Source organism: Diabrotica undecimpunctata, chromosome 3, assembly GCF_040954645.1.
Source record: "Diabrotica undecimpunctata isolate CICGRU chromosome 3, icDiaUnde3, whole genome shotgun sequence".
Classification (NCBI taxonomy): Eukaryota; Metazoa; Arthropoda; class Insecta; order Coleoptera; family Chrysomelidae; genus Diabrotica; species Diabrotica undecimpunctata.
This window is the reverse complement of record NC_092805.1, coordinates 167,426,351-167,441,669: the sequence shown is the minus strand read 5'-3', so window position 1 is coordinate 167,441,669 and position 15,319 is coordinate 167,426,351. Positions and strand designations below refer to the sequence as shown.

At 33.6% G+C, this 15,319-nt stretch overlaps 2 protein-coding genes across 3 annotated transcripts in view; one reads left to right on the top strand and one right to left on the bottom strand.

Moving 5' to 3' along the window:
• Positions 1–15,319, top strand: part of vn (membrane-bound neuregulin protein vein) — a 304,648-nt gene that overhangs the window by 227,741 nt on the left and 61,588 nt on the right. The gene's annotated exons all lie outside the window — the stretch shown is intronic.
• LOC140436288 (uncharacterized) lies at positions 1,920–2,798 on the bottom strand. The gene is made up of 2 exons (XM_072524994.1): positions 2,694–2,798; positions 1,920–2,264 (listed from the first exon to the last, which is right to left on the bottom strand). The coding sequence occupies exons 1-2, from the start codon at positions 2,764–2,766 to the stop codon at positions 1,927–1,929; spliced, it is 411 nt and encodes a 136-aa protein (XP_072381095.1). The 5' UTR covers positions 2,767–2,798; the 3' UTR covers positions 1,920–1,926.

Genomic DNA, 15,319 nt, shown 5'->3' with positions numbered 1-15,319 from the left:
ATTACCGCCCACTGTAATACTTTTATTTAAATTTATTCACAGATACATGTTAATTTATAATTGGCGGGTGTTGGAGAAGAGTGGTATAAGTCTAAATTTTAAGTTTCGAGAAAAACGCAATTATAGTTTTTTCAAATTTAATATTGTTGTTACGGATACAAATAAGGTATTTTCGTTAAACAATTTTTGGAAATGGCTTTGAATTTGTTGGATTAAAATAGATCTACTAGTAAAAAGGACCTAGTTGTACAATTTTTTTTTAAAAATATAACTTATATCACTTTTCACAATTATTAACAAAAAAAATGTGAAACTGAAAAGTTTTATGTTTACTTAAGGGGGTACATTTATGGTCAAATACAACGTAAAAGTTTAAATCTCAAATTAAATTTTAAAAATTTCAATTTCTGTGTGTACACTCTCCTCGTCACTACTATTTTCATCCTCGGGTAACATATTTGGTATATCCTCCTTCGTAGTTAAATTTCTATAAAAATCATGAAATGTTTCTGAAATATAAGGCAATAGCTCTACCAAGTTCTTTTTTTTATCGATATTTATTGGATTGGGACCTTTATATGACAGAGGAATTTTTATGTTTTTAGGCCGCGTATTACCTTTTCTTAAAAACATACTCTTTTAAATGGTTCGTCTACATTTAAGCTACTTTTGTATTCAAGGACACCAGGATTCTGTGAAAATCTCAACCATTTCATTTGTTTCCACATGACTTTTTCTCCTAAGTTGTAAATTTTTCTTTGTTGAAGGACATTCTTATACAAAAAAGAAAACTCAAGAAAATCCGATCTGCACATTTCAGTAACTAAAAAAGTTCGCTTATTTCCACATAATCTTACCAAATTCATCCAGTCTCTTGGGTGTTCTATCGAACATGGATATCTTTTCTTTTTTTTTCTCTATGATTGCGTGATCTGAATCACACTCCATGTGGGTATGACCAAGAACGAGAAATTTGTGGTTAATGTATGATAGAATGGGATTCTCTTTTAAAACCATCATGAACATTGCAGGTAGAAAAGAGTTCTTGTTTTGTCCTGCAAACGTATCAGAATATAAGGTGATTTCTTTTATTTCAGGTAAAATATGTGAAATCTGCTTGTATAAGCATGACGCAATCTGATTTGCACCCCGTCCAGCTACGCCCTCATGCCACATAAAACACATTGCTTGATTATCATTAAATCTATGTAATGTTAAATTAAAGGTCCACAACTGCCTTTTATAGAATGCTATTGAAGTCTAAAGATCAGGTGTGGGGAGACACTGTTGCAAATCAAACGTATAAATGATTTTTGATTCATTTTCTAACGCAGTATTTTTATCTATACGCTTAGCCTCATAAGCGTTTGATGCTTCTTGTTGGTGATTATCAAGAAGATTTTGAATTTATTGCATTTTTTGTGCATCTTTAGTTGTTTTCAGGAGCATATGATATTTATCGCATGTAGCGCAGGTATCCTTTTTAGGCTGTTTGATTTTTATTTCCATGGAATCGAATACTTCTTGATATTTGAATTTGGATACTGGGGTTTTCTCGTGAGGTAGCCATTTTTTGTATTCTTCAGAAGCCTATTTTTATGTTTTTTGTTTTCTAATTTACGTTTTGTGGTTTTCTTTCCGTCTGTTGTTATAAGCCTAGCTATAAAAGACACGCGTTTGTTAAAGCTCGCTAAAGACCAATATTCTTTGAAAATTTCCTGTCGTTTTTCTTCAGTTATCCTGTCTTTGCATTTTAAGCGGCAACTTAATAGCTCCTGACATGTACGTGCTTTTATAACCTTCCCACTGTTCGTGGTGTACGATAACCCAAGGTTTCTGTTCTGCTTTTGTTCCTCACGAATTAGCCTAGTTTCATTTTTTAGCGATTTTCGTCAAGGTTTATTTTTTAAGCTTTCTCTTCATGACTCATGTGCAATAAGTGCTGTTGTATTTTTTGCAGCTTTTTCTTTGGGATGTCATTATCGGAGTCGATATCACTCGAATATCGATACTATCGATATATACAAGAATATAATCTGGGTCCGCGTCACTATCATCAAACGCCTCCTCATTACCTGGATATTCCAGATAACCTTTGTCGTCGTCATCAATCCCACATACTTGATCAATAACTTCTTCCAAAGTCTTTCGAACATTCGGTTCACAGAAGGACAGTGAAGGTGCAGGACTTGATATATTATCTTCATCTGCTAAGACAGGTTCTTCAAGGAAAACACCCGCATTGCCCATCATGGAATTTTCATCTAAAAACCCAGATTAATATCTAATTTTTGAAAAACTAATAAATTTTGTCAATTTTTTTTCCAGAAAAATGAAATTGTCACGCCAAAATTGGTTTTTACTTTTTATGGAAATTCGGTTCCCTCTAGAAAAAACCGAAAATATATTATTTTATGTATAAAATGATAAGAAATCTGAAATTGGAATTGAGTATGTAAGTTAAGCATCAACTTTTACGTACATTAATTTTTAAAATTTTTAGGGATACAAATTAAAGTAACGCCACTGGTTAAAGTTAACCAAAAACAATAGGCATATTCACCAAGTTATAGTTGAGTTGCATCTAGAAAACTTTTACGCAAAAATAAATGTTGTTAATCTAGTATGTCGTATAAAAAATAATGATATTACTGTTTTAATTATTATTGTACAGATAAATAAACAATTATTACCTTGGAGGTCTCCAGTATTTACATTATCTTCTTCCAACAGTTTGAAAATCAATTTGCTTCTTTGAGATGCCATAACCTCTAATTTTTATTTCTCACGGCTATTACTAAATAATCTCAAATTATTGATGTTATATTACAACTAGGTGAGGTATACTATCACTACACTACTTATTACATTTCTCTCGAATTCTTAAAGCTCATTTAAAAGGTCAAAACAAAAGTGGATAAAACCAACAGTAACACACGTGTAGTACTAAACCACAAATGACAGACAAGTCGATTGAGCGGGAACAAAGCGGTCATTATTTTAATAGGGAAAAGCGAGGTAAGTCGACCTAAAACTGCACAGTTTGAATTTATATTGCCGTAACTTCTAGTATATCTCAACATATATCATCAGTTGTAAATTTTGGAGTTAAAACATTTGTGATATGTCAACATATAATGTGTTTCCCTATATTTTTTAATGAGAATAGTGATATATTTTTACATATACCTTTATTCACAATCATATTTTACCAATAACTTTTGATATATTTGCACTTGTATCACTATTCACAAATATTAATCATAAAATTATATAGGGAAGACTATTATAACTAGACTTATTTCAGTTTTCTCTATAATTCTTTGTCTGTCTGGCAGATGGAGGCAAAACAAATAGTACTAGAATATTTATAACATTTTTCACTATATTAAATGATATTAAAAATACTTATATCATGTAACGCAAACAAATAACACCTGCTTGCCTATTAAATTGACTTATATCACTTCACCCTATCAAAAATACATGCATTTGAAAGTGGTATCTATGTTACATTACTCATGGTAACTCATTTGTTACATTTTTCCTCAACACCGGCCAATTATTTTGGTTTTTCTATCTTCATAACATTTTGTTTGAATTTTATTTGTACCGAACAAAAATGATCCATACCTACTAACATAACTATTTCTTTCATGCATTACTTTCAGCACACTTTTACACGTTTACTAGCAGAACACACAAAGGTCTTATCTTCCTATTATAGGAAACTATTTACTTATTTTTATAACGTTATAAAAGCAGTGCAATTTATTAAATTACAAATAAACAAACTCGCTTTTTCGGCGTTTTAAAGAAGAATAAATGTTTATGTTTATATTTGATAACGATCATTTGTTTGCTTTTAAAACCGGAATGTAAACATAGCGGCTAATCTTTAAATATTTGTATTTGCTACCTATATTCACTCTATACTATGTGTAGTGAGGATTAGCGTTTTTAAATAGACGTCTTAACCACAAATCAATACACTTAGTATACAGTGTGGGCCAAAATTAATATAAAATTGGAACAGTATTCATAAATTTGAAAAAATTGGCTATATAAATGGAAAATTCGTCGTAATGAAATGATCCAGCCAGAAGAAAATTAGAGAAATAAAACTGAAGTAATGCTGTACAACTAACAGTAAGGAGAAAAAAGAGACAACATTTACAACAACAAATTGAAAAAGTAGAACGTGAACACAGAAGCAAGCAAAATAAAAAATTCTACAAAGAAGTAAGACAACATAAGAAAGGTGCATATATAAGAACACCGAACTTTGTGAGAGATAAAAATGAGCAAATGATTACGGCTGAAAATAAAATAATCGAAAGATGGGCTGAATACTTTGAAAGTCTTCTAAATGTCCAGGTAGACGCGGATGGAAATAAAGCAAATTGTGAGTACCAAACGGCCGAGATAGAAGTACCCCCGCCAAGCCTGGAAGAAATTATCACGGCGATAGAAACCCTAAAAAATGACAAATCCCCGGGACTAGACAATATTGATGCAGAACTGATTAAAAAAGGAGGGCATGAACTTAGAACTAAAATACACCAATTAATGAAAGAAGCCTGGGAACAAGAAATAATGCCAAAAGAATGGATTGGCTGTATTATCGTGCCAATACATAAAAAAGGCAGAAAGGATACATGTGGCAACTACAGGGGAATCTCACTAATCGGTACTACATATAAGATATTAGCTTTAATTGTACTAAAACGATTACTGCCATATACAGAGGAAATTATTGGCGATTACCAATGCGGCTTTAGGCCTGGAAGATCAACAATCGACCAAATATTTACTATCAGACAAATGCTTGAAAAGTATTGGGAATATAATAAAGAAGTACACCAGATCTTCATAGATTTCAAACAAGCATATGATTCCATAGATCGCTTAAAACTGTGGAGTGCAATGATGGAGTTAGGCGTACCAAAGAAGCTGACCATGATTGCGCGAATGTGTGTCAACAATTCCTTTGCACAAATTAGAATAGGAGGCAAAACTTCAAAGGCTTTCGGCATAAGCACCGGACTCAGACAGGGAGACCCGCTGTCCCCATTACTATTTAACCTAGCATTGGAATATGCAATGCGAAAAATCTATACCAGAGTCAAACCAGATATAACTGCCAGAGGAGCAAAGATTATTCTCGCATTTGCAGATGATGTAGATGCAGTAGCGCAGACAACACTGGAAGTTAAGGATATAGTATCGAACTTTGAAGAAGCAACACTAAGCGTAGGCCTGAAAATAAACGAAGAAAAAACTAAATACATGGTCGTATCAAAAAAGGAACGACAGCGAATAAGACAAAACATTACCATAAACGATCATAATTTTGAGGTGGTCAAAGAATTCAAATACCTAGGAGCAACAATTACCAGTGAAAACACAGGAGAACGGGAGGTTGAAATATGAATACTGGCGGGGAATAAATCATTCTTTGCCATTCAACATCTAATGAGGTCAAAGCTTCTCTCAAGGCGTGCCAAAATCCAAATGTACAAAACCATAATACGACCAGCAGTGACATATGGAAGTGAAACATGGACATTGAGAAAGAAAGAAATCAATAAGCTATTAGTATGGGAACGCAAAATCCTGCGAATTATATATGGTCCTTGCAGGGACAGCGTGACAAATGAATGGAGGAGCAGATACAACAATGAAATAGAGACTCTCTTCGGGAAAGGAAATATCGTAAGATACATAAAAGCCAATAGATTAAGATGGGCAGGCCACGTGGTACGGAGTGATGACGACAGACTGATTAGCAATGTGTTTTGGGAAAGACCAGATGGTAGAAGATCGACAGGAAGGCCTAGAAAAAGGTGGAAAGACGCAGTCAGGGAAGACCTGGAGAAGATGGAAGTAAGGCCATGGGAAATAATAGCACAGGATCGGAATCAATGGAAGGCAATAGTAAACGCGGCAAAAACTCACGAAGAGTTGTAAAAGCCAATGATTATGATGAATGCTGTACAAGTATCCTCCGTCTCACGTTCTTCATTTAGTACAGGCTTTTATGGATTATACACCTCTTTTGCCATTATTAGCATTTTTCAATGATTTTATCCTTATTAACCATTGTGTTATCTGCGCTTGTGTTATTACACATTGTGGAATCTGCGTTCGATAATCGACTATGTAATCCAACGTCAAACTTCCCAGCTGACAACAACTGACGTAAGGGTATACTGTGGATCAGAATGTGGATCCGACCATCGTTTACTTATGGCGAACGTAATAGTTAACTATCGCAAAAACAATAACACTCAGGTACAGAATATAGAAAAGGGACAAGAAGTAACATCCCCTAAATATAACCTAGAATGCTTAAAAGAAGATTCAACGAAAATTCTTTACAAATTACTTACTTACTCCGTGGCGTTACAACCCTTCGTGGGTTTTAGCCGACTCGACAACACGCCTCCACTGTTTTCTGTCTTGAGCAACCTCCATCCAATTCTCCACGCCCATAGTGCTTAGGTCTCTTGATATATAATATCTCGCCACCGGAGACGAGGGCGTCCGCGTGGTCTCCTTCCAGTTGGGACTTCCTCCCACACCAGTCTTACTGCTCGTTCGTCAGAATGTCTTCTGAGGTGTCCTGCCCATTGGAGTCTTCTGGACTATTTCTTTTATGATGTTGGCGTCTGGGTAAAGTTCTTCGAGCTCTTTGTTAGTTCTTATCCTATATTGTCCTGATGCTTCATCCAGCACAGGGCCAAAGATCTTCCTTATAATTTTTCTTTCTCAAACACATATTTTTCGCTTCCATACATCACAACGGGTCGTATGATTGTTTTATAGACCTGTATCTTCGTACGTCTTGTTAGTTGTTTCGATTTTATAAGGTTTTGGTGGGCAAAAAGACATCTGTTGCCGGCCTGGATCCTGTTGTTTATTTCTTGTGATCCGTTATTGTCTTCAATTATTGTTGTTCCAAGATACTTGAATTCTCTTACGCGCTTAAAGTTAAAGTCATCGATGGTGATGTTCTGACATTTACAAATTACGACTGGCCACAAAATTACAAAATGTGGATCGAGAAAATATATCAGCGGAAGAATTATACCAGCAACTTAAAACATGCTTTCATGAGGCGGCAAGTAAAGCTTTGGGACAAAAGTGGCGCTATAGTTTCTTACAAGTTTAGATACCCCGGTGTCATAGACCAGGTGGGTCTAAAAATAGGAATAACAGGATTTTTCTTTTTTATTTTGCAAAAATTTAGAATAGGTGAATATATCAAGACGTTTTAGTAGAAAAAATAATTTAAACTTTATTAAACTAAACAGAACAAGGATTTGAATAGTTATTGAAAAAAAATTCATGTATATTAATCATTTTTTTTTCTCGTACAATAAAAATAAAAAACGTAAAGCAACAGAAATACTTAAAAAAATGTTAAATAAACATAAACGCAACAAGTAGCTACAAAAACCAAAACGATATACTTTTATTGTAGTTTCTTAGGGTTCTGACATACTCTTGTGATATGCTCTAAACACATAAATGCATTGCATTTGTAGCAGTTTTTCTATTATTTCTCTAGCCGCAGTAAGTAGATGCACCTTCCAGCAGGTAATGGTATTTCTTGGTTTTCCGGTGCATCCCTTGGAGTTACTTTCATAAGTCTCAGCTTCAGCGTCCTCGGAAGATTACTAAGAGCTGTTCTCCTTTTCAAATGGGAATGAGCCAATGCGTTTACTAAATCTCTTAAAAAATATTTGGATCTCCCTTATTTGCTTTATATATTACCTGAGTATTGATTCCTGCAACTTTTAATAAAATGTGAATATCACCATGGGCCATCTTCTGCTATTCTAGGAGCAGCTATCTGTTCTGTTTAAGTAACTAGCGCACAACTTTGACACCCCCTTTTGTAAAATTATAAGTAGTGACTATTACTATTTGTTTTGTATAAAACTTAAGAGGTCGCTGGTTAAATGATATTAGATAAATAATTATAAAGTAAAAATGTAATATTTTGTTTGTGAATAAATTAGCGACAAATAGCAAACACAACTGTCAGTAAATTAAGAAATTAACTGGTCTTACTCATTATTGATGTTTGTACAAAGAATATAGACTTACCCTTTGAAATATTGATGTATTCTTAGCCAGTGGAATATCGTTGGTACCGCGTCGGGGCGCCCGCCGACGCTCGATGGCAAGAACCTATCACACACTAGGTCCGTTTGGTTCGCTGTCTTGAGATGAAGTGTCTTGAGATTGCAGGTCAGAAAAGAATCTTTTGGCCGTTGGGTGGAAGAGGGTACATCAATAAATCACCCTATTGTATTGTGATTTTGAATGCAATAATTTAAGTTAATTGTGACCGTACACTTGTGGGTATTGGCAAAACAAGACAAAAATAACAAAGGAAGTCAAATTCTCCGTACAAAACATAATAAATGAGACAACCAGTTTAGCAATTTTACAGGAAGCAATATATTTTACCAACGTCGTTAGAACAGTATTGAATTAGATAATATTACAGTACCGTAACAGAAAAATATTAAATGTAAAAATATGAAAACAAATAGTACATACTTTCCCAAACATTATGTGAGTATCATCATGCTGGTGCATGTTTGATATTAATATCACATTTTTGCTTTGCTTTTGGATATAAGAAACGATTGTGATATCCTCTATAAAGCTAAACATGCTTCTATGGATTGGAAGATTGGTAGGGTTTGAAAACTCGACTGGCAGTTCTGTTTTATTTTTTCCTAGCGTTCCAATTATAGTTATTTTGTAATCGCTAAGCAACTTTTTAACAAATGGAACTGATGTAAACCAGTTATACATTGTCAAGTTAACGCGTGAATCAGAAATGTGTTTGCACAATCTCAAAATCACATCATTAGGATTGTTAGAAAATTTATATGGGTAATCGTCTTGGGATCCCACGTAGACTTCCATTTTTGAAGTGCACTAAAATACTTTTGAATCACAAACTGCAAATTTCCAAGAAACTAATAAATTTGTGAAAAAAAATTTTATTAATTTTTATTGCTTCACAATGACCGATGAGACAACAGTGTATTTTAGTCTAATCATTTAGAATTTTAAACTACTATGTTAGCCTTTTTATTTTTCTTTAGTCTGTGACATACGTCCGGGATTAGAACGCACTCCCACTAGAGCATTTCGCTTTGCCTGCACTGGGCTGTCGCTGACGACTATAATATATATATATATATATATATATATATATATATATATATATATATATATATATATATATATATACAGCTCCTCAAAAACCTCAAAAACTTGTTCCACTAAACTCGTCGATAATTGTATTTCGAAATTTATAAAAATCCCGGTTTACTCGAAATACTAAACTTGGCAACCGTGTTTTCCCTTTTACCTACAAATTCAGGAATTGGTCGTAAATCGGGGCGATCGTAGTAAGCCGGTAGTGAAGTGTGGGTGAAAAATTCGTTCTCACGAGACAAAAATTCTCTCGTACACATGGAATCACTTAAAATAGGAAGCGATCTTATGCAATCGTCAAAGTTGGCTTACCTTAATGTCTCATTTATGACTTAGTGTATTTTTCAAATGCTTTTACGATGATGCATCTGTAGCATGCCGTGACATTGCGTTGGTGCAATTCGCGATCCTGCCAAAATGTTACTCAGACGTGCTATTTTTCAACAGAAGATGCTATAAATGTAAACAATAATAAAACCATTTTTTAATTCATCTTCCTCGTTTGGATCGTGTGCTTTGTGGCTTTTTAATTTGAATGTTTTAAAGAACATTTCTCTACATTTATCAGTAAAGGAGTCTCGATTGTGTAACTAAACGCCAAACGAGTAGATACAACATATTCTAGTATAAGATCAGAATATTATCACAGAATGAAGAAAGTAAATTTATGTTTAAGTAAGAACGTGTAAGAAATCTTTACCAAAAATACTTAAATCATTATTTGGAACAACAATATACGAAAGCAGATAAAAATGATGAATCGAAAACATCGAAAAGATGTACTGACAAAGCAGTTTATGAGACTCTAGGCAAGATAAAGAAAACTGAAGCAGGAAAGTAACTTACAATAACGCAATCAAGAATTGAAGAATGCATTTTATTGAAAAGATGAATAGATATTCATGTGGTCATTTTTTATGATAGTTCCAGATGACAAGGGTAAAAATATTTTTATCTACTAAATTCAGTTCCGCAACGAAACCTCAGTTCAAATCCAAACAGCCTATGGTGGCGAACGCGGTGTTGAGTAATGAGTAAATATTTTACAACTTACGTATTCCCGTTTACGTATTTACGTCTACGATAAATTATAAATTATGGATAAGTTTTTAAAAAGAAGTGCAGAACCATCTACGTCTGAAAGTGTCAGTAGCAGCAATAAAAAGAAAAACAGATTCTACATTGATGAATATCTTAAATATGGTTTTATCGTTATTTCCAATAAACCACAATGTGTTATTTGTGGACAAGTCTTGTCAAAAGAAAGCATGAAGCCATCAAAGTTACTTCGACATTTAAATAGCAAACATCCAGATAAAAAAGACAAGCCCGTAGAATTCTTTGAAAGAAAGCTGAACGTCCTTCACAAACAGTAAGACAGTTTTCCCTTGGCAACCACTACTAATGAAAAAGCATTATTAGCAAGTTATAAAGTTGCTTATCGTGTTGCCAAAACTAGTAATCCGCACACAATTGCTGAAAATCTGATTTTTCCAGCAGCTGTTGAAATGGTACATATAATGTGTGGGTAAAGAGAGGCTGCAAAATTAAATACAATACCTCTGTCAAATAATACTATCCAAAGAAGAATTAGTGATATGGCAGAAGATATTCAAGCGCAAGTTGTGGAAAATCTTAATAAATGCACGTACTTCTCTCTTCAAATGGACGAATCCACATATATATCTAACTGTGCCCAATTCATTACGTTTGTAAGATATGATGCAAATAATGGCATTCAAAAAGATATCTTATTTTGTTCCCCATTGGAGACCAATACCACTGGAAAATGTTTACTCGACACTTTTGTGAAACGTACAAGTAAATATAATATTGACTGGGGTAAATGTATTGCTATATGCACAGATGGCACTAAAGCTATGACAGGACATAAATCTGGTCTTGTCGTCAAATTACAAGAAATAATGCCTAATGCCAAATGAAGACATTGTTTTTTACATCGAGAAGCTCTTGCGTCCAAAGCTTTACCTCCTGAAATGGACTGTGTTATGAAAACCATCATTAAAGTTGTAAATTCCATTAAAGGAAAAGCTTTGCAGACCCGTATTTTTAGAAAAATTTGCGAAGACATGTGTGCTTTATTTGAAAATCTTCTCTGTCACACCGAAGTAAGGTGGCTTTCAAGGGGCAACGTCTTAAAAAGAGTATTTCACTTAAGAGCAGAGCTTTTAATGTATTTGAAAGATGAGAAGTCCCCATATGAAAATCAATTTTCCGATCCTATTTGGCTTTTGAAACTAGGTTTCCTTGCTGATATTTTCGAGCAATTAAATATTTTGAACAGTAATTTACAAGGTCGCGACATTAATATAATTACAGCCACAGATAAAATTAAGGCGTTTCTAAGAAAAATCGATTTATGGTCGACCTCACTTGGCAAAAAACAACTCGATTCGTTCCAGTGCCTTCAGGAAATTATAGAAAATGTATCCAATTACAGTGCTACAAATTTTGAACAAGTTTTTGCTAACATGCATGTTACTTTGCTCAATTTAAAACAACAACTCTGTGATTATTTCCCCGAAGAAATTCAAAACAGTTACGACAGTTGCAGATGGATACTAAATCCGTTTTTAGCCGATTCCTTTCAGCATGTTGAAATACCAATAAACATGAAAGAAAAACTTATTGAAATATCAAGTGATGGAATGTTGAAGCTTCAATTTTTTTCCCAGAACTCGGACCAATTTTGGACCGAAAAGATGCAGGAATACCCCCAGTTGGCGAGTGAAGCTGTAAAATGTTTGGTCCCATTTATAACCTCATATTTGTGTGAGTTAAGTTTCTCGTCTATGACTGCCATTAAAACAAGAGTTAGAAATTGTCTCGTACTTGAAAATGATATAATTGTGTGTGTCTCAAATACACAGCCTAGATTTGAAAGATTAGTTTCATAGAAACAGGCGCATAGCTCTCATTAAGATTATAATATTTGACTTTGTTTTACTGTTTTATTTTTACGGACTTTAATATTTAGTTTTATATTTCGTCTGATAATTAATTGTTAATTTCTATTTACGGCGTTGTTAAAATAAAAATACATGATCTAAAAAAATGGTGCTTTTGTTGTATTTTGAAATGTTCGGCGGCCCCCCTAGTACCTCATGGCGACCCCCCAGGGAGTCCCTGGGGGTCGCCATGAGGTACTCCTCATGAGTTCCCCCTCACTTTGGGAAACACTGTCCTAAAGAAATAAGACGAGGGACATCAAAAGCAAATGCAATTAATGCTGCATTAAATCTGGAGAAGCCAGAAATCAGTGTGGGAACCAAAATTGGTCTGGTCAGATGCCTAGTGTTTCCAGTTTTTCATTACTGCTACTTCTTTTTTGAAAAAATTGCCTGTATACAAGTATAAATCAAGTTATCTATTTAATTTTTACTCATGTACATGTGTTTATGTTTAGGTTTATTAGAAAAACAAGTTTTTCTGACAGATTAATTAGTTTATGTCTCAGTCATTTTTGTTTCCTTATCCACAGACCATAATATCCCACTTCGATCTCATCATGTAACTTTTTTAACGTTTTACGTAGTTTACTTTATTTTCCTAATATTGTTTCAATCAACTCAATTATTTTAAAAGCGCCAAGGAAAACCCACGCGCACAGATTAATCAAATAAGTTTATCAAACCGTTCGAAATCAATTAAACAAAGTTGCACTTAGTTAATATGCCCCCATCATTCTCTAAATGTGAACTTTAAACGAATCGGGGTCTATTTCAAGCTTTCTGTTTCGCTATTAGGTTGATTCGGTACATTTCGTTCCGATATGCTCTATTTATTTGTTGAAAGTTCGGCTCCAGGCTACCTGGATTTATTATAGGTGTGTGTATATGTGTGTATTTACATACACACAACAAAGATGTTCAAATGTTCTATATCTGAAATGTTGTTTCACGCCTCCATCGATCCTATAAAGTAGTTGCAAACGTAAAAGGTGAAAAGAGTTAGTGATTATTGTTCCTGGAAACGTATAGGATTTTTTTATTTGAGCTGTGATTGTCTTCATGCTATAATAAAAAAAGTTTCTTGGACAGTGGTAATTTAGGGATTAAAAGTGTTTTTTGACAACCCTATGATGATGGAAAATCATATAGCTGTAAATCTTTATTTAACATTGGCGACTACTAACAATGCTTCAAAGATTTATACGTTATTATCAGACATGGATTTACAGGCAACAAAAAGTCACATATAAGGCTAAAATTTTTATTAGAAAAGGCAGAAATCGTAACCTATACGCAACAAATAGGCAATATAAGCAAATAACTTATTATTTACAGCTTACTTCAAATCGAGTGGCGAGCCCTTCCACGAAATAGTTAATCGCGCAGGCAATAGAATATCTATGATCAGACCCATGCAGTGGCATTGCAATATTAAAGAAATTAATTTATTTTAAATCGCACTAATTACAAAATTATTACTCACATAAATAATAAATGACAAAGATATGTGCAGAAAACTGGAAGTATTTAAGATGTGGCTATATCGGAGAACGCTTAAGATCCCGTGGACTGACTGAGTCACAAATGAGGAGGTCCTCAGAAGAATGAATAAGAACCGAGAGGTACTGACCACCATCATATCTCAAAAGTTACAGTTCTTACATTACATTAAAGGCCAGTCAAATTATTTTAGGTCAGCCCTTTATATCGCCGAAAATGAATGAGTTGAAATAATAAAAAAGGGAAAATTCAACGTTGCCAAACTTATTGGTTTTATTTGACCTGTTGTCTTTTTAGCATTTGACCAATGTTCTAAGATAATCAAATTTGGGCGAAATGGATTTAAATGGCAGCTTACTGTTTTTTATTGGGAATATGCCACAATTTTACTTTACAATAAGTGTAATATAACATTTTGATTTCCACTTCGGAAATCGTTTTATATAAATAAAATTTATTAATGCTTCGTATTTTAAGTACGATTTCCGAATTAAAAATCTAAACATCAAAATAAGCTTATTTTAAAGTCACATTGTGCCTTATTCCCATTAAGAATAATAAACTGAATATGATGCCACAATAAAATATTCTTCATACAAAATTATTTGACAACGTCTCGTTTCCGATCTCTCGATTCGTCAAAGCACCGAATCAAAGTAAGGACAGAGGTAACGAGTAGAGGTGGGTCTTTAAAGTTTTTATTGTAAACCGATTTTCGTAAACAAGTTACTATGATTGTTTAACAGTAGTTTCAAGTAAGAGAGTACCTACATAAACAAACATAATGGCTATTATCGTTTATACACAATATTTATTGAAGTGAAAGAAACTAATGAAGGATATATTTATTATAACTTGAAAAATAAACTAAACAATACAACCCGATATAAGTAATTATACTACGTCGGATACTATGGATGTAAGGTTACCGTTTGCTAAAATTTTATTGCAAGATTCTTGCAGGCAGCGTACCATAACAATCACTGAACTACCCTTCAAGTATTTTTGGCCACTCATTGTACTTGTTATTTCTTTAAAAGGCCGTAAAATTTGGGAAAGTTGAGAACAAATAATCCAGTCTTCATTATTTAGATGTGGTCTAAGTCTAAGTCTGTATTAACTAATACCAATGTGGAACGGATTGCCCCTTCTAACTCTGTCATTCTTTTTAACATGTAATAGGTGAAGTTCTACCTAGTTTCCTCGTCTTGGATTGGCCGTTTGGTCACTTCGTTATGTTGTAATTGATACTTTAAAAGCCTTTCTGAAGATAAGATACTTTTTTTGAAAAAAAGACTTTTTATTTTATCTATTTCTACACGACAGCATTTGAGTGCGTCCTCCACCAATAAATTTAACGTATGAGCAAAACAATTTAAATGTTTTCATTCCAAAACATCTTTAATAGCTTTGACCATATTTGAGGCATTATCAATTACTGCAAAATTTACTTTTCGTTTTAGACCCCACTGATTAATAATTTCACTAATTTCAAAAGCGATGTTTTCTGAATTATGGTTTCCAGAAAAATGGCAGCAGCCTAATAAAACCGTTGTAAATTCAAAATTTTTGGTTAAATATTGTCGTGTCTGCAAACTTTT